Here is a 22,773-nt window from a genome sequence, read left to right as displayed (position 1 = left end):
AGGCGCCCTGTCCTGGAGGCAGGCGGTGTCTGCAGTGCTTGCTGGGCTTCGTATCTCCAAACAGTTACAGTACTCAGCTTTGGTTTATCATCATGACAGCTTTTGTCACTTTCTTACTTAAGCGTTTTCAACTGTTCTTATGGAAAGTTTGAAACGTTACTGGCACTGCATTTCTTTCCGTCTCACTGGCTGTCCTCTTCGTTCTCTCCTCAGCCCCCGCCTTAAGTTCAATCTTTTCACGTTGGATGCTACTCCACAGCTCAGTCCTCAGCCCTCTGGCTGTGCTTTCTCCGCAGTTGGTCTCACTCTGTCTACCTTAAAAATGGTGTATCGTCTGTATTGAATAGTGACTTTCACATTCAGGTTTCTAGCCCTGAATACACAGTGGACCCGTGTATTCACCCAGCTGGTTGGCAGCTCTTCAAGCTCCACGCATCCCAAGTCGAGTCCTTGACTCCCCCTGCAGCCCGTCCCTTTCCCGTCCTCCCAGAGCCACCACCCTCCCCCCGGCGTCCAGGCCAACCCCCCTGCAGTCACGCTTGGTTTCTTCATTTCCACAAGGCCTCCTGCTGACTCGACATGGGCAACATAGTGCAGATCGGTATCTTTCTCTTGTCACTGCTGTCTCCCTGTAGTCAAAGCCGTTCCCAAAGCAGCCAGCTTTCAGTCTCACTGAAAACTTACAGTGGAGCTTGTCACTGTTTGTGCTCCGGGGCCTCCCTCTGTGCTGCGAGTGAGTCCCGCAGCCCCTGATCCCGGCCGGCCCGCCTTCCTGCTCGCTCACTCGGTGGCAGCTGTAAGGACCACCTGCTTGTTCTTTGCTTTTGTCAGGCCGTGCCCTCCTCGGACCGCTGCACTGTCAGCACTCTTGTTTCTGGAATGCTCTTCCCGCAGAGGTGTGGTGCCTGCCCTTGATCTCGGTGTACATATGTCTTCTTTGGAGCGGTCTTCACCGGCTGCTCATCTGACATAAACCACGAAGCACACCCTATGTCATCATGCTTAAATTTTTTTTAAAGGACTAATGGCTGCCTTTTTCCTTCCACTATAATACAGTTTGTACAACAGCCCACATCCTGTGTGTCTCGGCTGTTCCTAGAACAGTGCTTGGTGCCTGAGCAGATGACCAACAGATAGTGAATGGACCAGTGTCATTAAAAACTACTGAGAAATTACTGAGCCTTTCAGTCATATAGTATACTTGGGGCCTCACTGAATTATAACACTGCAAAGATCAAAGGAAGCCCAGGAGTGCCACAGAGAATCACGAGGACACGGGGCTTTTCTCAGTTTTGTGAAAGAAACCATGTGAGTTTTACACAAAAAGTTGAAGTCTCCTGGGTGCAGATTCTTGCTCCTCCCCTGGTTTCCGAGAGTGGCTTATGGCTCTGGCTTCTATAGACTCAGGAAACCAGCTTTTAGGAGTAGTTCCAGTGGCAACTACAAACTTAGTCCATTTAATTGTTTGCTGTTTTCAGAATCCGTGTACTTCAGTTTTACTTACATGGTTTAGCTCCCTGAGACTCTTAATACCTTGAGGAAAAGTCAGAATTTAAGTCTTTCCCCCTCATATCCGTGATTGCCCAACATGAATATTTGGGTAGCTTAATGAAGATTTACCTCTGTGTGCATCTGGTCAGAAATCAGCTTAGGAACAGTGAAGAATCTACGCTTTAAAAATCACTATATTTCCGAGCCATTTAGCGAAAGAAGATTGTGAACGTTATCATTAGAGATGCCACCATGGTATTGTCCTAATTCATAACTAGTTGGCATAGATAATGGGCATCTACATGAACAGCCTTAAACTTTAGCCTCTAGGACGTTTAGTTCTAGAAATCGAACCTGGTCTGTAAGAAACAGCCAATCCTAGTAGAGCATTGGTGCTTGCTAGTAAGCTGACTTTTCCCTCATGGAAGAAGAAAGCTGTGCGTGTGGTAGTATAGTCACAGAAAGAAAAATGGGCCAGTAGGAAATACAGAGCTAAGAAAATAGATAAAGAGTTTGTGTGAGATGGCGGGGGAGGAAGGAGGTTTCAGAGGGAGTGGATATATTTATACTGAAGGCTGAGTTGAGTTGCTGTAGGGCAGAAACCAACGCAACATTGTAAAGCAGTTATCCTCCAATTAAAAATTTTAAAAATAGATAAGACTTTATATTTTGTTAAATTACAAACAATAAAATTCTGCTCCTGGCCTGTACTTCAACTTCAGAGAGAGAGAGACACCAGCGAAACTGTTGCTTTCTTCAAGGCTCCTGGCAAGGAAAGAGGAAAACTTAAGACTGTCCATCATATCGAACCCAAGTCCTGAAAGTTACACTGCAGATCGGCACCTATGAACCCCTGTGTGTCTGGTGCTGAGAACTCAGCCCCACAGAAGACAGTGAATGCTTCCCCCCTCCCCAAGGATTCGTTTATAGATTAGGGTGATACGCATAGCAAAGCAACAAGTGAGTAATGTAGTATGCTAGAAAGTGTTCAGTGTTCAGGAAAAAATTAAGCAAAATTAAGCAGAATGACTAGGGAGACAGAAAGGTTACTAAATATAGAGGAGACCTTGTTCATGATGAGATGAATGCTAAAGCGTTTGACCTTCCCCCTTTCTGTAACTTGTGCTGTTTCTTAGCTCCAACAATTTGGTTCTTTTTTATTTTATAGGAAGTTGTTTTAGAATTAAGTTTGTGTCCTTTATTGTTATATTTAGCAGAGTAACTATAATAAATATTACTCCCAGATGTGAGTGTGAAAGCCTTTACCATGTTTTCAGAGGTAATATTTCTTTAAACAGCTCTGCTCTAAATTACATTGTATTTGGGTTTTCAAATACACACTCCCAGGACTTCCCTGCTGGTCTAGTGGTTAAGACTCTCAGCTCCCAATGCCGGGGTCCCAAATTTGATCCCTGGTCAGGGAATGAGATCCCACATGCCGCAGCTAAGACCTGGTGCAGCCAAATAAATGAATAAATATTTAAAAAAAAACAAACAAGAACACAAATACACGCTCCTTACTTAGACTGTCGGGACCCTACAATATAGTAGAGCCGTTCCGGTTTGGTACTGATGAAAGGAAGGAGTTAAGGCAGAAGGCGTTTGGGTTTGAGAGGAAGGTCAGAGTGAGAGTCAGAGAAGTGCAGACGCTTCGGGAAGGCACTCCTGTTTCCACCCGCCAGACTATGAGAGGTTTGAATGTGACACACAGGATGCAAGGGGCACCTGTAAGTGCCGGTAGTTTGTGAATTGATTCTTCCTTGTTACACCTCTGTTTGGATGTGGCTTTAAAGTTGAATTAGTAATTACATTTTTACATTTTAAAGTTTCAGTGCTGCGCCTATTCAGAAACAGAATAGTAAGAGACATTCCCATGTTCCTGTTTTTGTACTCAGTGATTGTTAAGGTTATTTTAAAGATGCTTTTCAAAAAGTTGACCTGTCCTTTATTATGGATTTTTTTAAAAAATATAATTTCAATGAAAATTTAGTCTCCAGTCTTCTGAATTGCTTTTCTTTCATAAAGCTGAAGCCTTAGGGAGCACCGAAGCTAAGGCTGTACCTTACCAGAAATTTGAAGCACACCCTAACGACCTCTACGTGGAAGGACTGCCGGAAAACATTCCTTTTAGAAGTCCCTCGTGGTATGGGATCCCAAGGCTGGAAAAAATTATTCAAGTGGGCAATCGAATTAAATTTGTTATCAAAAGGTAGGATTATAATTTACAGAAACATGTTTAATGTTGTCTTTAAGAAAAGTTAATTTCATATAAATGGGCTTTCCCCCCTCCCAGTTGGACTTTGCTCCCCGTATTTAAAACTGAGGTATTACATTTAGATTCGGTTTTCAAGCAGGTGTCTCTGTAGTACCAGGTACCAGATATACCAAATTGGGTCCAACAGAAACTCCGTCCTTGGGAGGCTTGTTTCATCGATCGATACCGAAAAGCGCCAGCTTTGGGAAAGAGGGCCAGGGCAGCATGCAGAGGGTTCATTTGTGCCCAGAGGATGCAAGAAAGGGGGTTCAAATGAAGGAAATAGCCTAAGTAGGTCAGGGCAGGGAGGTGTCAGGTGGCCTTGCATATTCAGATAACCATACAGTCTGTGTGGAAGGGAGTGATGCCCTTGAGGGCTTGATACACTGAGATGGCCCTGGGGAGGAAGCCTAGCTTTCTGTCCTATACAGTCAGTGAAGGGTTGAAGAGGTTTTGACGCTGATTCCTCTTAAAACAATTTGAACTGGCTCTTAAAAGGGTCGGTCTGGCTTGAGTTGGGAAGGTAGCAGAATGGGTAATTTGAGGGCAGAGTATGGGAGTGGAAGGCCCATTTAATACAAAAGAACTGTCCTTGAGGTAGACTTTGCTTGCTGACTGGGGTTGCGCGTTTGTGGATCTGTTTGTTGGGACAAGCCTCAGGGTGACAACACCAGATGCACCTCCCTGTGGTGTTGTCTAGCCCATCTGAAGGGCAGAAGCCCGAGGTTGACCTGGGATGGGGCCAAACACCAGCTGTTTCGCCGCAAGTTAGCCTAAAATGCCTTTGAGGACGTAGAGGTGGTCCCACCTGAATCTTTATAAATTGCTATTTTCAAAATAATCTAAAGTCACCAAGATGATATTTTATTCACTGCAAATGAAGGTAGAGTGAACCATATGTGAAGTAAAGGCGGTCTTACATGCTCTCATCCTGATACCAACTGTATTTTTACAGACCAGAGCTTCTGACGCACAGCACTACTGAAGTTACTCAGCCCAGAACGAATACACCAGGTAAGAAAGTTGTGAGATCCTTTTTAAAAGCTTGTAAATCAAATAGTTTCTAAGCTTTCATTAAACTTTTAATGCCATAGGATTGTTCTTTTCTCCCTTCCACTCAAAAAAAATGTTTCATGAAAGATCAACACAGGCACTCCTTGTTTTATCAAGATGAACCTAGCAGTTTGGGACAAACTTGAGCTTGAATTTAGACCCATGGTGTTCAGTAGAAATAGAACGTGTCACAAATGCAAGCCCTGTATGTCATGCAGAGTTTGTACATGGTACATTGGTTTACGCTTTTCATTTCACTCATTTACATCCTTTGTTTCAGTCTCTGGTGTATATTGTATACTCCAGCACATCCCAGTTCAGGTGACCACATTTCAAGCGCACAACTGCCCACACGTGCCTGATGGGCCAGACCACGAGATTTAGACCTTCATCTTTTCACGAGGACCTTGGTTTTAAAATGACAGATACTGGGATTGCAGCAGCTGCGCTGACATCCTGCCCGACAGAAAAGAGCTTTAAAAGTCTCTGTCTCAGTTATCAGAATGGTTTTGTTTTCTTTATCTGAGGTATATAACTGTGCCTTTCTTTCTTTCTGATGTTTTTCTTTTCCATTCCATAATGTCAGATAAAATGACCATAACGTGTAGGTCTGCATATTAGGTTCTGTAGGTTTTGCAACCTTAGGAACTTCTGTTGCTAAGAACCAATAATGGGTTCTTCTGAGTTTTTGTTGTTAAATCTTTTCCCATTCCTTCTTTTTCTTGCTTTTGTTTTTGCAGTTAATCATTCTCGTAAATGCTAAGGTGAACTGCTGTCCGAAGTGGGTTATTTGTCTGTACTGGAGTACTGATTCTTGAGTTTTAGGTACCTGGGTGCAACTGGTGAAAGTCATCAGTATGTTAAACAGATGGTATAATCTTTTTGTGTTCATCACGGCATGAGAAGTATTTGGAAAAAAACTATACTGGGAAACAGGCCATCCTGTGCCCAGGATTCTGCCGGGGAGAAGAGGTGATACTTAATTTCTTGGGTTGAATGCAGCTTCCTCAGTCCAGCAAGCTCTTCAGAATGCATTTGACTTAGGCAAAGAAACAAGATATCAGTGACAGATTGGAGACTGGATGTGACAGAGACTTTACTAAGCAACGTAATGCAAGCAAAAATATTCCCAAAGGTAGAGCTGTGGTATGCGTTAGTCTGAATGTGATGGAACTCTATGTGTGTGTCTTCATTTCTGAAGACAGACCTCAAGTTCAAGCTTGTGATTATTGTGATGCCTGATTTTATTAGGAGCATTTCTCATAGTGACTGTGAACTGAGGGTATTAAACATGTATCAAACATGTATCACTGGAACAGTCTGTAGGCAGCATAGACCTTACTCTGAGGATTCAGTAACAGTTTTAGCAGCACTTGATCTGCTGTTTTCTGGCACAGACAGTTACAGGCCTTGTATCTGAAGACACTCCATTCTCCCAGTCATTAACAGAACTTGGCCTTTTGCCATTCGTAGACCTTGGAAAGAATCAAAGCTTGTCCTTCTTCATTCCTACAAAGTGGTATTTGGTCTGCCCGTGCCCTGGGTGTTAGTCCTGCCAGGTTAATTCCAGTCCTTGAGTACCTGCCAGAAGCATTGTGTTAGTCGTTGCCGTCAGAGACACCTGCCTGACTCTTAGGTAACAGTTGCATGCTGAAACACGTGGCCAGGCACTTGGTTCTCAGTCTGGGAAAAGGGAGAGGTCTCGTGCGAGAAAGCTGTGGACCTAGCCAGGTAATTGAGCCTTGCAGGGGAATAGAGAGAAGGCAGTTGGTTCCTGTGTGGAATGGTGCAGAGATCTGTTTGTATTAGCATAGAAATACCAGAGAAGGAAGTGCAGGGTGAGGCAGAAGGGGAGCGACGAGTTGTCAGATGCCCTTGACCTTGGAGAAGGCAGACTCTGCTGACTGGTATAGTAGTATTCTGACTTGCTTCATACCAGACTGACTTTGTCTAGTTGAATGGCTGAGTTACCGTATTAAACCCTTGAGATGCTAGGTTTTGTTTTAAAGAAAAGGTTTTAAAGTACTTTCTTGGTAAAAGTAAAGGAAAAGAAGGAGTTTCTGAGGCTCCCAACCTTGAGCAGTATTTTTAGAACTTCTCCAACATTTCCTGCCGCCTCACCCACAGACACGGCTGACTTTTGCTCCTGGGACGACTCGTGCACTCTCTGCCCTTTTCTCTAAATTAACTCTGTCTCACCCTCCTCCCTCATCCAACACCTCCAAGCATCCTCCACGGTCCCAAAGATCACCTCTATCCTCTGCATCCTCACCTCCACCAAACAAGCCCCGATAGTCTGTCCAAGTGATAACCCTACCTGTCTTTTCTAATAACTTATTTTTTCTTTATTTTTATGTTGTATTTAAAGGGATATGGTTGTCTTACAAATAAAGGGTAAGGAAATCGGGTGTAAATAGCGCTCAGTGACACCTCCCTAATCACTTTATCATTCATTTCTTGCTGTGTTGAGTGAAGTTTTCCTTTGTGTAAATCTGTAGGCGTACATGTGTTCAATAAAACAAGGAAGGCCAGTTTAGAAAAGCGAATACAATTGAAGCTCCTCTAGTTGAGCCTGGTACTGGAGGCCTGGGTCCTTATACAGGTGGTCCTCCTACTCCTGAGAGGGTTCTTCGATGTACCTCCAAGGAGGAGTGTTTAAAAACTATTCATTCTAAATGCTTCTGAACAGGTTCTTCTTTATCTACATTGTGCACTTAAGTTGAAACTCTATCTTCCTGAACTTCTTGACAAGTGCAGGAAATCATTCTTTTCCTTATGAACAGAAGCTTTTGCTCTTAAGAGAAGTTGTATGAAGAGTGTCCCTGGCTATACACCTGAAACTGTTACAGTGTAATATGCTGATTATATCTCAGGTTTTAAAAAATGGCATCACTGGAAAGAAGAGCATCCAATCTGATTTTGTGTCAGCACCCATAAGGGACATGGTTAATTAGATTGATTTTTGCTTTCTAGTCAAAGAAGATTGGAATGTCAGAATTACCAAGCTACGGAAGCAAGTGGAAGAGATTTTTAATTTGAAATTTGGTAAGGAAAACATAGTCTTAGTTTTAAAATGTTAAGGAAAGGCAGTGTTCTGAATGAACATTTTAGCAGTTCAGGACCTAAAGAGGGAAGGTCTCAGAAACTGGGTTTGACTTTCTTTCTGCTCTGACATTGGCTGCTTAAACCGAGCGAGTTACCTTCTGTCCCCTGGACTCCTGATTTCTCGTGTATCAGAGCGGGAGAGTGTGGGAGGTCTCGGGAGGGACCTCAGACCCACTGTCTGTACCTGTAACTTGGCTGACACCATGTGACACATGGGTTTGATCATCTGTTTCAACGTAGATTTGTTGACAATGGTTTCCTGGAATGCTGTCTTGAGGATTCTGACAAGGCTCAGCAAGTGTTTCAGTTGATTGGGTATGTCTCGTGGAGAAGGAAGGAAGGAGTAGAGTGATCCCAGTATTCCCGGGACATTGCCATCATTGTCTTAATATCTGGTGTTAACGTTTGTGTCCTGGATCAGGAACCTTCAGTACACGTGACCAGGCTGCTCAGGTGCATCTTCTTGTGCACCGCTTACCTTCGGCATGTGGGATCTTAGTTCCTTGACCAGGGGTCAAACCCAGGCCCTCAGCAGCGAAAGCCTCTGGACCACCAAAGAATTCCCTCTTATCTTTTAAACAAGATGCTGAGTTCAAGGGCTAGGTACTTGCCATATGGCTGTAGTTCATTTCCTCCCAGAGCACAGAGACAGTTTTGATTGTCCTGTGGGGATAGTTAATGGTCCTGTCCTTTGAAGTATTAAAAGGTTCCTTTTGTTTTTTTAGGCTTGTTCTTCAGTTTTCCCCAATGTACTAAGTAAGATGCCTGCAATGTTAAGTGGAAATTGCTGGATTGTTGGGAACTTTGGCCCAATGTGTTTGAGCATGCACAGATGTCAGCTACACTTACTGTGCTGATCACTTGAGAATATATGCAAATAGCAAGGCATTAGGCCATGCACTTGAAACTAACATACTGTTATATGTTCATTGTATCACAGTTTAAAAATGCGTATAATAAAAGCATAAAGAGAGACTGCTGTCAGACAAAAGTAAAAGATTGTCTATAAAATTTTACCTTTCCTAAGTTATGTTCTCTTGCACTTTCAGCTCAAGCTCTTGGACTCACAGAGGCGGTAAAAGTACCATACCCGGTGTTTGAATCAAACCCCGAGTTCCTTTATGTAGAAGGCTTGCCAGAAGGAATTCCCTTTCGAAGCCCTACCTGGTTTGGAATTCCAAGACTGGAAAGGATTGTCCGTGGAAGTAATAAAATCAAGTTTGTTGTTAAAAAGTAAGTTCTCTTGGCCATTGCAATCCTTTCTGGAATTTAGGCAATTAAGTTGTATTTCTGTTGAAAATCTTCTCTAACTTCAGGTTATGGCTAAGCTTTTGAGGTCCATGATAGAAAGTGCAGCATGAGCCTGGGACCTCACCTTGCCCGTTGCGGCTGTTCTTTAGCCTGCACTTGATTTTTTTTTAATAACCTCAGATATGCAGATGATACCACCCTTATGGCAGAAAGTGAAGAGGAACCAAAAAGCCTCTTGATGAAAGTGAAAGAGGAGAGTGAAAAAGTTGGCTTAAAGCTCAACATTCAGAAAATGAAGATCATGGCATCCAGTCCCATCACTTCATGGGAAATAGATGGAGAAACAGTGTCAGACTTTATTTTTGGGGGCTCCAAAATCACTGCAGATGGTGACTCCAGCCATGAAATAAAAAGACGCTTACTCCTTGGAAGGAAAGCTGTGATCAACCTAGATAGCATATTCAAAAGCAGAGACATTACTTTGCCGACTAAGGTCCGTCTAGTCAAGGCTATCGTTTTTCCAGTAGTCATGTATGGATGTGAGAGTTGGGCTGTGAAGAAGGCTGAGCGCCGAAGAATTAATGCGTTTGAACTGTGGTGTTGGAGAAGACTCTTGAGAGTCCCTTGGGCTGCAAGGAGATCCAACCAGTGCATTCTGAAGGAGATCAGCCCTGGGATTTCTTTGGAAGGAATGATGCTGAAGCTGAAGCTCCAGTACTTTGGCCGCCTCATGGGAAGAGTTGACTCATTGGAAAAGACTCTGATGCTGGGAGGGATTGGGGGCAGGAGGAGAAGGGGAGAACCGAGGATGAGATGGCTGGACGGCATCACTGACTCGATGGATGTGAATCTGAGTGAACTCCGGAGTTGGTGATGGACAGGGAGGCCTGGTGTGCTGCGATTCATGGGGTCGCAAAGAGTCGGACATGACTGAGCGACTGAATTGAACTGAACTGAACTGATTTTTTTCCCCCCTTGATTTTCTTCATATGTACAAGGAGAGCTGTACTTGCCCCACAGTGGTGGTCCTGACATTTGCTGAGAGATGCTATGATGCTATAAGAATCTTATCCATAGATACTTGAAGAAAGAAAGAAAGTGCTGATTTTTAATGTGCTCTGTTTATTCCTGGTTAAACTTATGGGCAACTGAATTTCAACAGTCAAGTTTCTCGTTTATATGTCTCCAAAATTTCAGGAGCTGAAGAAACTAAACCTGTTAGTGTTCATTTTCATGAAAGTGAACGTTGCTTAGTCGTGTCCGACCCTTTGCCACAGCATGGGCTGTACAGCCCATGGAATTCTCCAGGCCAGAACACTGGAGTGAGTAGCCTTTCCCTCCTCTAGGGGATCTTCCCAGCCCGGGAATCACACTGGGGTCTCCTGCATTACGGGCATATTCTTTACCAGCTGAGCTATCATGAAAGAAGTCATTTACTCTTCCTAAAATCTTTTAGCAGCTAGCTGTGGGAAGGAAAAGTGAATTTTTTTGTGTGCACAATGATAGAGATTATTTTTGCCTTACAGAGTTATTTTGTGGTCGCCTTCATTTAAAAAAAAAATTGGTCGTCACAAGTTTTACTAGCTATGAAGACCGATATTATACTGGCCACTGTAACATTTCTTGGTTTTCTCTCTAGACCTGAACTAGTTATTTCCTACTTGCCTCCTGGAATGGCTAGTAAAATTAACACTAAAGGTAAGAGATTATGTATACCTTTATGACACTTCGGTGTGGCAGAAATTTGTGTGGGGGGTGGCTTTTGATTTGTTTTTGAGCTTTTTAAGATATTTAATGCCTGTCCCCCCCCGCAAAGTAAACATTTCATTGGCAGTTTCATATTGCAGTCATCTTTCATTCATGTGTCCACAGCTTTGTTGAGACTCATGTGGAGTATTACACCATCAGTTTAACTCTTCAGGTTTCTGTGAAAAGAGCCAAACTGAATTTCAGTACTCTGCTTTTATAGAGCACTTCCTTATGGATTTTTTACAATATCCAAAAGAAATGGTATATGCTTACTTTACAGCTTTGCAGTCCCCGAAAAGGCCACGAAGCCCCGGGAGTAATTCGAAAGTTCCTGAAATTGAGGTCACTGTGGAAGGTGAGATTGCTCTGCGGCCCGTTTCTGTCCACAGTCCAGTTCACTGATTACAGCTGTTGCCTCTTCACTCTAGTGTTGACATTTTTAGGGAAACGGGCCTTCACAAAACTTGTTTCAGGTGTGGAAAGCTAACCTGTGGTAAGTCTAGAGTTCTAAATGTTTTTAATCAACAGTTTCAAGTAGAGGAAATTTCTCCTCAGCCTCGCCACTACTTGTTATTTTCTGCTTTTAGATAATATCCATCCTGATGCGTGTCTGTTCCTTTTTATTGCTGAGCAATATTCCATTGTGTGGATGTGTACCGAATTTTGTTTATTTATTCATCACCTGATGGACATCTGGGTTGTACTGCTTTTTGGCTATTTATGAGTAATGCCACTCTGAGTATTCATGTACAAGGAGAGTGGTGGGTTAATGAAAAGCTCTTTTGACCTGCCTTCAGGGTGATGGGGTGGAGAGATCAAGCTTCTCCAGAAATACCTTGCTTTTATCACTATGCCATTTAAAAAAGCTTTGGTTTTTATTCATTAGCTTGAAGTAATTAAAGATTAGAATGTTGAGTCTTCATATTTTATTGAATTCTGGGGCCATAGTCAGGCTTTTAGTGGGAGACAACTCAGAACTCATAGCATTGTTTCTGTGTTTTTCTTAGAATTCAAAGAAAAGATATGTCACAAATAGCTAGAGAATCCAAAGGAGAGCTTCACAGTGTAGATGATAGACTTGTATCTAAAGTTGTGTTTATGTTCAGAGGCTAACAGAAAAACCTAAAGGCAAACATAAGTGAGCAGTGTCTTCAAAAGGCTGTGATGAGTCATGAAGTGAACTGAAAGTTCCTCATACCAGCCAGAAGGCTAGATACGTTCGGGGGGTGGGGAATGCCTCGTTGTAGGGATGGGAGTAGGAAAACGGACAGAGGTCTGTAGAACTCACAGCAGTGGCCTTTTCCTTTGCAGACTGCTTATGTCCTCACTGGACTCAACTTTCCCAGCGCAGGTTGGCCTTCAAGAGCAGGTTGTACAGAAGTCACTAGCAGGCGCTTGACTGTGTGTGCTGACTATGTCTTTTGTTTTTGTTTTTTATTCTTCTTTAGGCCCTAATAACAGCAATCCTCAAACCTCAGCCGTTCGAACCCCTACCCAGACGAATGGTTCTAATGTTCCCTTCAAGCCTCGAGGGAGAGAGTTTTCCTTTGGTAAATATATACTTCATTTTTCTTTATTTCATTACTTCAAATAAAAGGAATTAGTAAAATACTGTATTTTAGTAGCTGCACTGTTTTTTAAAGGCGAAGACTACAGAGCCAGATTGAGTTCAAATCTGGCACTAGTACTTATGATTCCATGACCTTGAGCAAGCTGCTTAACCTCTCTGTGCCTCCGTTTCCTTGGCTGTAGATGGGGATAACGTTATTTCTGGTTCCATAGGGTGATTTTTAAGATGATAAATACAGATCGTCTAAAGGGTAGAGCTGTGTCTGCAGAGTAGATACTATAATTGTTGGGGGGGCGGTATTTTGGTCTTTGTTTATTTCGTTAATTTGTAGCTGACATATTAGTAATACACTAAGTTAAAATTAAGTTAGTTGTTCAGTTGCGTCTGACTGTTTGTGGCCCCGTGGGCTGTAGCCCATCAGGCTCCTCCGTCCATGGACCTTCCCGGGTCTCCAGCATTGCAGACAGACTCCTTACCATCTGAGCCACCAGGGAGCCCCAGTAATATAATAGAACAGTTAAATAATGCATCAGGATTAGAATAGTTGCCAAGACATGACTGTGTTAAAAACCTATGTATTTTTTTATTTTGCGCTGAGTAAAGATGCACAATAAAAGATGAAGAAGTTCCTAACCTTTCTGCGTTTTTTTTTTCTTTTTCATGCAGAGGCCTGGAATGCCAAAATCACAGACCTAAAACAGAAAGTTGAAAATCTTTTCAATGAAAAATGTGGTAAGTTTATTTTGAAGTATTATTGTTATTAAAATATGAGATAGCTTTTTTATAAAACAGAAAAATGTGATCAGTGTAAAAATGTTCAACATTTAACTTATCATCAGATGTTTGTGGGCTTTGCAGGCATGAATTTGATCGTTTTTCCCACATTTCTTCAAGAAATTGAAGACATTTTTCTAAAATTAAAATTCATGTGATTCTTTTAAAGAATAGTTTTAGTAGCTGCAAAATGTAGTTTGAATGCTTTTTTTTTTAAGGTTTAATTTTTCAAAAAATTATGTATATGAGAAACGATAAGTGTGTTTTGTTTTTTTTTAGGTGAAGCTCTTGGCCTTAAACAAGCTGTGAAAGTGCCGTTTGCGTTATTTGAGTCTTTCCCAGAAGACTTTTATGTGGAAGGCTTACCCGAGGGTGTGCCATTCCGACGACCGTCTACTTTTGGCATTCCAAGGCTGGAGAAGATACTCAGAAACAAAGCCAAAATTAAGTTCATAATTAAAAAGTAAGGAAATAAGATGAAACGAGCTTGCCCCCTGAGTTGGTACAGTTTGACTGTGGGAGACGGCATGTGGATTCAGCTTTGGGGCCCTAGAGTCAGAAGCTCTTTGAGCTATACTTTTATATATATTTAAAAATTTTTGTAAGTGGTCAAAAGAGGGAAGGAGGGCTGAGACTTACCAGAGGGATGACAACTTGATTTTGCGAAATCTCCTTATAGTCTATATTTTTACTGGTTGATACGGCTGGAACCTTAAGTGGAGGTTCAGTGTTCTAAAGCTTTTTTATTTCTCCAATTTACAGAATAGTTTAAATCTCCCTTCTGTTTGCTTGGGATCTGTGAATTATGCCAGCACAGCTGAAGCAGATGAAAGTAACTGGAGTTAATAAAATATGTGTCAGTGTCCAGGAATTGTTCAAAATTAGTTGAAAGGAATTTTAGGATTTATTTATTTATTAATGGCCACCCTCTGTACTTTCAGCCAGGTCTCTAGAGGCTAAGACCCTGCCTCTGCTTCCTCAGAGAGACAGACTGTTTAATTTTTACTTTTTGGCCTTGCCCTGAGGCATGTGGGATCTTAGTTCCTTACCCAGGGATCAAACCTACATTCCTTTATTGGAAGCCTGTTATTGAAGTCTTAACCAGTCCCTCCAGGGAAGACCCAAGAGAGACAGACTCTTGGACTCTTGGTGCTTGACTTTTCACAGCCTGTCTTTATATTTCCATGCTGCTTGCATGCGGGGCTCTTGTGTTTCCTTCTCAAGTCTAGCATTGCATCTTTCCAGGATATACTGAAACCATAGGAAGAAGCTATTTAAACTAAATAGGGCTTGGTGGATGTTAAAATCACAATGACAGCTAGTCTTTTTGTGTGTGTTCCTTTAGATATCCATGTTATTTCTGTTCCTGCTAAGAATGTGTATGTATATAAAGTTACTAGCTTTTTCAGTGTCTTACTTGTTTAATTTTTAGTGTTTTACTATGGAATACTAACACACATGCTTTTTCTCTTGTTTTTAGGCCAGAAATGTTTGAGACTGCAATTAAGGAAAGCACCTCCTCATCTAAGAGCCCTCCTAGTAAGCATTTTGCTACAGAAAACACTTTGTCAGAGACTTACTTTGCAGCAGTAGTTTTAAACATTATTGCAAGAGTAGCTGTTGAAATAAAACCTGGAAAGTACATTCAAAATTGGGGTTGTGTCTAGTTTATGGTTTTTAAGTTTTTTAGTAACTTAAAGATCTCTACATGTCTGATGCTCTTCAAAGCAGCATGAGGAAGACAAAAAATGAAAAACATCTTTCAGGAAGCCCAATGTCACAGAACAAGAAAACATGTCATGAGGAACAAAGTTGGCTTAAAATACGGTCTTTTATAGTCTGTATTGTAAGCGTTAGGGAAGATTTAATTACGTTTTGTGTATGTTTTTAATCTGAGGTTTCCGTTTTCAGGAAAAATCAATTCATCACCCAGTGTTAATACTACTGCATCAGGTGTTGAAGACCTTAACATCATTCAGGTGACAATTCCAGGTATGATCTCTCTGCCTCAATTATAGCTTGGTAGGGCTTCATGGAGATTGAATATGCTGCACATTGTCTGTTGTTCCCCTAGCCCCTGCAGAAATTATTGACCAAATACATCACCATGTCAGTTTATCTCTATAAATAGTGCTTGGCAATTATTAGATTCAACATGAGCTAAAACCTGTATGCTACCCAGATGCCTAGTGTGTTTAAAAAAATTTTATGAAACGGCAAACAAAACTCTTTATAACTGGAATGATGTTGTTGCATTTTCAGTTTAGTGCTGTTACTAAATTGTTTGGTGAAATCATTTCAATCTTGATTGCTTTTTTAAAAAACATTCCCATAACATAACATTACATAGAGCACCTAAAAATGTATCTGGTCTTAAAATGGCATTGTTAAGTTACAGCTTTCTCTTAACCTTTTCAGACGATGATAATGAAAGACTATCAAAGGTTGAAAAAGCTCGACAGCTAAGGGAGCAAGTTAATGACCTCTTCAGTCGGAAATTTGGTAAGCTTTGCATTTGTGCATGGCTTTCCAGGTGTCTCAGCATCTGCCTGCCAATCAGGAGACACAGGTTCCATTTCCGGGTTGGGAAGATCCCCTGGAGGTGGAAATGGCCGCCCACTTCAATATTCTTGCCTGGGAAATCCCATGAACAGAGGAGCCTGGTGACTCCTATAGTCCGTAGGGTTGCAAAGAGTCAGACATGACTGAGCATGGATGCAGGCATTTGCCTAATACAGCTTGCAATAAGCCAGGACTCAGTTAGATCTTAAAACTGAATTATGCTCAGGTAGTTGTCATCTGTGCTTCTGTAAACCCTCACTAAGGTGGACTCTGCTTTTATGCCATTTGTCTCACTATAGGTGAAGCCATTGGGATGGGTTTCCCCGTGAAGGTTCCCTACAGGAAAATCACAATTAACCCTGGCTGTGTGGTGGTTGATGGCATGCCCCCCGGAGTGTCATTCAAAGCCCCCAGCTATCTGGAAATCAGCTCCATGAGAAGGATCTTAGATTCTGCTGAGTTCATTAAATTCACAGTCATTAGGTACGTGAGAGTGACTTGCTTGGTCATAGGAATGAACCTGCAGATGACTGAGGCCGAGTCATCGTCCAAAATGTGATCCTCTGTAGTAAGTTTACTGTGCGATGAAATGAACTAATACAGTCCTTCAGTTACAGTGAGGCTCTTTTGTGCCTGTGCTGACTCTTCATTCTCTGGTTTTAAGGCAAGGTGTTGTTAGCACACCGTGACCTGTGGACCAGCTCCAGCCCGCCACGTGTTATTATTTTTATGTATTGTTAAAACCCAGTCACTCCTGCTTGTTTACATATTGTCTGTGGCTGCCTTCATATTGCAGTGATAAAATTAAGTAGCTGGAACAGAGACACTGTGCTCTGGAAATATTTATGTCTGGCCCTGTACAGGAAAATGTTGCCAGCCCTTGCCTGTGAGGCATCTTCCTGGGCTTCAGGTCAGACCAAGGATCCAATGCTAAGCCACTTCTGTTTCCTTGTCTGTCCAGTGAGATGGTAGTTGTTCCCTTTAAGCGTGTGAGCTGCTTATCCACAGAGTAGGAATGGTTGCCACACCTGCACACTCACAGCACTGTGCAGATTCCATTTGTTGATATGTGCTTGTCACAGTAAGTGCCACACACGTCCCCTTTGCCATCACCCAAGTAGAAATTCCCAGGGCCCTTCCCGCTTCTCTTCCACCTCCCCCAAACTTCAGGTTCCCGCTGTCAGCTTAGGACCAACACTCAGAAATAGTTGTCTTATCCTCCCAAAGCTTCTTCTCATTTCACTAAAATTACTCTAATTTCCTATTATTTATTTATTTGTATGTGTGTGTGTGTGTGTGTAAAACATAGTCGTGGTTGGTTTTTTTTTTCAGTGTATTCATTTTTAATTGAAGGATAGTTGCTTTACAGTATGGGGTTGGTTTCTGCCATACATCAGCATGGATCTGCCATAGGTATACATGTGTCCCCTCCCACGTGCACCCCCCATCCCACCCCTCTAGGTTGTCCCAGAGCCCCTGAGCTCCCTGAGTCATACAGCAAGTTCCCACTGGTTGTTTCGTTCACATGTGGTCATGAATACGTCTCCATGCTCCTCTGCCTGGTCGTCCTTCCCCTCCTTCCCCTTCACTCGTCCTCCTCCCCAGAGCTTAGCTGTGGTTAGATATACCCATTCATTGTCCAATTCCCACTGTCTGCTTAGGACCGACACTCAGAAATAGCCAATACAGTACTCCCCCAAAGCCTTTTCTCATTTTACTAAAATTACTCCATCTATTTCCCTTACTTTGTTCCTATTTCCCCCCCCCCCCCCACTATCTTTGGTGTAGCGTTTTCTAATGGTTACTTGCCCGTCTGTAGGTTTCAAAGTAGAAGATTAAATGATAGTGCACAGCTTTTGTGTTTCTAGCACATAAGTAACATGGGCTAAATGTTAGTTGAGTAAAAATATACATGTAAATTCTTGTAGAGTAAAAAATACACTTGTACCATCTGTTCTCTCTTCAGACCATTTCCAGGACTTGTGATTAATAACCGTGAGTATTTCTGGATGTCTTTTTTTTTTTTTTCCTTCTCTGGGATGTGAGAAAAGGGGATGGGTGGGTTTATGCAGGTCTGCATGTACAGTTAGAGACGTAATCCAGCAGTAATCATTCAGAGTCGTCGTTTTAGCCCTCAGTATAAAGCACCACGGGTCACTTTGTGGATGTGATACTGGGCAAGTTGCTTCGCTTTTTAAAATCGGTTTACTTACTTGTATAATCAAATAGAAATGATACTTGCACCCATTTTGGCCGTTTTAGAGCATTTTAAATGACACATTGTATGTCAAGCCTCTAACACAGTGCCTAGCAAGCTCCTTACTGTGTGAATATGAAGTTCTAATACAGCACTGCTGGGCCCATGTGCTTATGTCTGACTTAAGAAATTACAGCAAGAAATCACAGCAGAGCAGCCTGCAAAGCCTAAAATATTTACTCATTGCCTCTTTGTGATGAGGCTTGTTGACTCCTGATCTACAGTATGTGTTCAGTAAGCACAATCTATATCTATTCCTGTTTTCACCGTTACTACCGTCACTATTATTTTCTGATTACCGGGCTAGAAAAGGCAAGTCTTCTAACGTAATTTGGCGGCTTCTGTTAATATTGAGGCATTGTGTCTGGCAGTCACTGGGCTCTCAGATAATCTTGCACAAACAAGTGTAAGTGTTTTTCCAGTTCCCTGATATTCCTGTCATTTTAAACAGGTTTTTTGTGTGTGTGTTTTTGGTGTGAAACAAGTATGCTAATATGTTTTATGTTCTTCTATTACCTTTCTTGTTAAAAATTTTCCAAAGTGACAGTTATCCTTAATTGATACACCATTAGCATTTTAGTCATTTTTCCAGCTGGTATCGTCTCGGCTCTTTAACATCCATCTATATTGAGCATTCTGTTCTGTATTTGCTGGGAAAGTGTTCAGGAGTTTTCAGTGACCGCTGCGCAGCTGAGCCCTGTGAGTTGTCGGTTCCCCGCCTGAGCTGAGAGCCACGCGGCTGTTGGGCCTGTCCCGCTGCCCCGTGGGCTTCACGCGGTCGATGCTCTTTGTCTGCCTTGCCTTTAGCGTCACGGATTTGGTCTTGTCTCTTCTGCTTCCCAGTTTTGAGTCTCATTTTATCCTAAAATGTATTTATTTGCTTGTCCCCCCAAGCCACTAGTTCTTTCTCAATAGATTCTGTTTTTATTATTCCCTCCATCTTGGCCAAGTGTGTCAGTGTCTGGGGGTGTCAGTAACGAATGAAAGAAATCTCGCTTCATAGATTTTTCAGTCATCTTCGGCGTTCAGCTTTAATTAACACCAGAGATCTTTAAACGTCCAACCCCATGATACGGTGTGGGGTTTTTGTTTTGTCTTGTTTTTTGGAAAACTTTTTTGATTACAATTCATCTCTCTTATGTAACTTTTAATTTCAAAAGACATTGTGTTTTATGACTCCTTGCCCCTCTCCCGTATGTGTAAAGTGTTCAGTTTTGTTCTTTTCCTTGTGGTAATAATTTACAGAATTTTATGTTAATTGCCGTGAGTTAGTTACTTGGATGGGACCTACCCCAACTTCTAATCTTTGTTCCTTCCTTCTCATAAGGAGAATAGTGTCTCTTATAGCAGAGTTGGAGCATCAGGTTAGAGAATGTGCAAAAATGCTTTTCAAATGTAGCAGTGTGTCATTATTACTTAAATGAATCTGCTTTCTTTTCAGAGTTGGTTGATCAGAATGAGTCAGAAGGCCCAGTGATCCAAGGTAAATTAAGCAGGGTGAAACATGGAAATATTCCTGCTGACGCAGTAGACCGGATCACATCAATGGTGTGGCCTCACGTGCTAATGTGTACCCAACTCTAAGGAAAGTTAATTCCACAGCACACATGTCCACGTGTATGCACACACTCGAGCACACGCAGATTTGGTTTCTTTGACTCCTTTGTCTGAAAGCCTATGTGGGTCGCACATAGGTCATCACTGAGAACTGGACCGCATGCCGTTGGCTCCACCTCCCCATGTCAAGCTCAAGCTCAAGCTCAGGAACCTGAGACCAGTGGCGTTGAGTGTGGTTGTGTGATGAGAAGGTTGTCTTAACTTGGTGCCTTATGCCCTTCATTTCTAATGGTTGCTGTAAGCCAGACTTTTGGCTCGAAATTCCTTGGAAGCAAGTGTTTGTTTAGGCCTGCTGTGTGATTCACTGAAAGTAATGAAAGACTTTCATTAAAAGGGATCCTGCAGAAGGAAGGGGGAAAAGACATAAAGAACCTCCTACTTTCCTGTTGGACCTGTGTTAAGATTGTTATTGATTGTGTAAGATAGCAGGTTTTCAGGAAAGCAGATTTTTAACAGTCCAGTTGAGTAACCCTGCTTTTAATTCCCCAAATTTGTAGCTATTGTTTCATCCTAGATGGGGGCTTTGTGTATGTCTAGAGAGCTTCCTCCCTCTAGGCTTTTTACATAACTGAAGGCGACTTTTGATTAGTGTATTAATAAAATCTTCGTGTGTTTCTCTTCAGAATCAGCTGAGCCAACCCAATTGGAGGTTCCTGCAACTGAAGGTAAAAAGGGTAGCCTGGTTGTCAAAAATTGAAGTGCCAAAGACAAAGAATTAATTGTAGTTTAGAAGCTCTTCACCTGGAAACACGTGGTGGTTTTGTTCCTTGGTTTCTGGGTCAAGTGGGTTTGTAGTTTATGCCCAGAAGCATTGTATTTAGAGATGACTTTCAGGTTCTTTTCTTCCATTTTCCCCAAATGACCCTTAATGAATTCTGAAATTGTTGAATGAATGCTTTGTAACCTAGATTCAGCTAGTGTGGGTCCTTTACATGCATAATTAATAAGGCGTTTGTGACCTTGAAAATCTAAGTAACAAAATTCAGAACTTGACTGCTGGAGAAGAGTCTCTAGTTGCTACTGGTTTTAGTATCCTGTCAAGTTGTAATGAACAGTTTGGTATGAGTAGCTGTATAATCAAGTAAATCTGTATTCATAGTGCAGTTAATCGGTTCCCTTTTGTTTTTCTTGATAGAAATAAAGGAGACTGATGGAAACTCCCAAATCAAGCAAGAACCAGACCCTACGTGGTAGAACTCTTCCTTCCCAGGGTAAATCAGCTTCTCTGTCCAGGACACCATGTAGTGTCTGGGAGAGCCTCCCTGCATATCAGTAAGCTGAAGTGTTTTCCCTGCTTCAGCCATAAACGGTGGGCCCACCTTCGGGGCACGTGAGGACCAAGTGTAAGCGTACTGGGTGGTCTGAGCTAGCGGGCTCAAGCATGGAGAGTTTCCTTGGATCAATGCATGTCTATCAGGCAAAGATGTTAAAGCACTTGGCCTCCAAAGTGTTTTGTTTCTGATCTGTAGGTTAATTCTTGTCCTTGCCATTGGATGCACTGCGAGTCAATGTCACCAGACTGACTCTCCCCTAATCCCTATAACAGTATTTGCAGAGTCTGGCTGAGCTGCACAACCATTGTGTATCCTGGTATGATTTGGCCTGATCCAGTCATTCCAAACACCTTAAACCTTTCTAGGAGGGGCGTTCCTAGACCATCAGTCAGTGAGACTTGGTGTTCATGTCGAGCTGAACCTCACTCAGCCCCAGCATTGACTGTTTTCATGATAGTTAGAGGGTACAGTTATCTCTCACCTGTAGCTGACCCTCTGTTTTTTTTTATATGGAGACTTCTTTGGTCATGGAATGGGCCATGTACCTCCAGTCCCTGGACTGATGTGGTAATTAAGTTGTGATATTAGTGAAAATCATAAATTCCTATAATCAGATTAACCTGTTTTCTCACTTGTCTGTTTTCTCTCCTGTTTTAGCTTAAAGTATCAGTGGGTGAGAAGAGCTTTTCGGACCTGTTACTGCCCCAGGCTGTGTAATATACTTGTATAACAGAAATACCTTCTATACAAACCTTTTTTTCTACTTTTAGATAGAAATGTCTACTTTTTCAGCAGTTCTGTGAATTGAATTAAAGAGCAGAGTGACTGTAGATTTGGAATGGCTGGTTTCCTTGGGAATGTATTATAAGGATTTTACAGCAGTGCTGGAAAAAACGACAGGGAAAATAACAGGGGTGGAGCTCATCAGATTTTTTACATATTCAGCAGAGCCTTCAGCGATGGTGTTTGGTTTTCAATCAAGTGAAGATATCTCCTACTGGAACATCTCAGCTTCGGCAGTGAAGAAAACCCCTGTGATATAGTTCAGCTCTTTAGTTTTTCTATTGGAGAAAATCATTTAAATGATCCTTTTGTTCACGGCTCTCCTTAATGACTGAGTGAACAGTTAGTATCTGTATATTTGACTAAACCTTTTCCTAAGCTCTCTATCATGGTTCATATGTTTTTTATCATCATTAAAACACAACCATCAGGATCAGCTAACAGCCAGTAAGAGGTCGGTAATCTCCGCGTGTGGCTTATAGATGGAACACAGAGAACCTCTTCCATCCACATTTACTTTTCATCCAAATAAAATGCATGGCGTACCAGAAGTTTGAGGTCAGGTATGAGTGTTGGGGCGAGCTGAACGACACTAGAGCCTCACTGCCATGAGCCCAGTCGTGGTGTGGAATTCTTTGGAACACCACCCCAGCTCGGCTCAGAACTTGGGAAGGGGGGGGTTTCGTTGCCTTCATTACTCTGCGGTTGAACCGGTGACACTGAGGCCCAGTGTGGGCAGTGAGGGGTCAGTCAGTTGACCAGGCACCCTCTGACATTCTGCGCCATTTGTAGGAGAATCTTACGTGTGTTGAGATTTCACCAACAGTAAGAGATGTAAAATACCAGCTATACGAAAAGCTAGAGTATGTGATGGCATAGAGTTTTCATTAGCTTTATCACAATATTCACAATGGAGAATTATATTACATGGTAGCAGAAATAGGCATTTTTATGTGTTGCTTATATTTTACCTCAAATTAAATTGTAGATATAGGGTAATAAATAAAATCCATCCATGCCTTTCACACACTAA

At 42.1% G+C, this 22,773-nt stretch overlaps 1 protein-coding gene across 18 annotated transcripts in view; it reads left to right on the top strand.

Moving 5' to 3' along the window:
* GTF2I (general transcription factor IIi) overlaps positions 1-22,773 on the top strand; it is an 86,657-nt gene extending 63,884 nt beyond the window's left edge. For all 18 annotated transcript variants that reach the window (XM_069570980.1, XM_069570977.1, XM_069570979.1 and 15 more), the window contains 18 exons: positions 3,517-3,700; positions 4,701-4,759; positions 7,772-7,843; positions 8,953-9,136; positions 10,794-10,852; positions 11,184-11,258; positions 12,352-12,453; positions 13,140-13,205; positions 13,527-13,710; positions 14,728-14,786; positions 15,159-15,239; positions 15,666-15,749; positions 16,109-16,292; positions 17,776-17,804; positions 19,508-19,549; positions 20,307-20,348; positions 20,819-20,894; positions 21,615-22,773. In XM_069570980.1, coding sequence (XP_069427081.1) covers positions 3,517-3,700; positions 4,701-4,759; positions 7,772-7,843; positions 8,953-9,136; positions 10,794-10,852; positions 11,184-11,258; positions 12,352-12,453; positions 13,140-13,205; positions 13,527-13,710; positions 14,728-14,786; positions 15,159-15,239; positions 15,666-15,749; positions 16,109-16,292; positions 17,776-17,804; positions 19,508-19,549; positions 20,307-20,348; positions 20,819-20,877 — 1,565 coding nt within the window. In that variant the 3' untranslated portion in view covers positions 20,878-20,894; positions 21,615-22,773. The remainder of the gene's footprint in view (positions 1-3,516; positions 3,701-4,700; positions 4,760-7,771; positions 7,844-8,952; positions 9,137-10,793; positions 10,853-11,183; positions 11,259-12,351; positions 12,454-13,139; positions 13,206-13,526; positions 13,711-14,727; positions 14,787-15,158; positions 15,240-15,665; positions 15,750-16,108; positions 16,293-17,775; positions 17,805-19,507; positions 19,550-20,306; positions 20,349-20,818; positions 20,895-21,614) is intronic.

This window comes from Ovis canadensis, chromosome 24, assembly GCF_042477335.2.
Source record: "Ovis canadensis isolate MfBH-ARS-UI-01 breed Bighorn chromosome 24, ARS-UI_OviCan_v2, whole genome shotgun sequence".
In the NCBI taxonomy this organism is placed as follows: domain Eukaryota; kingdom Metazoa; phylum Chordata; class Mammalia; order Artiodactyla; family Bovidae; genus Ovis; species Ovis canadensis.
Note: the sequence above shows the minus strand (reverse complement) of the source record. Positions and strands in the feature narration are given on the sequence as shown.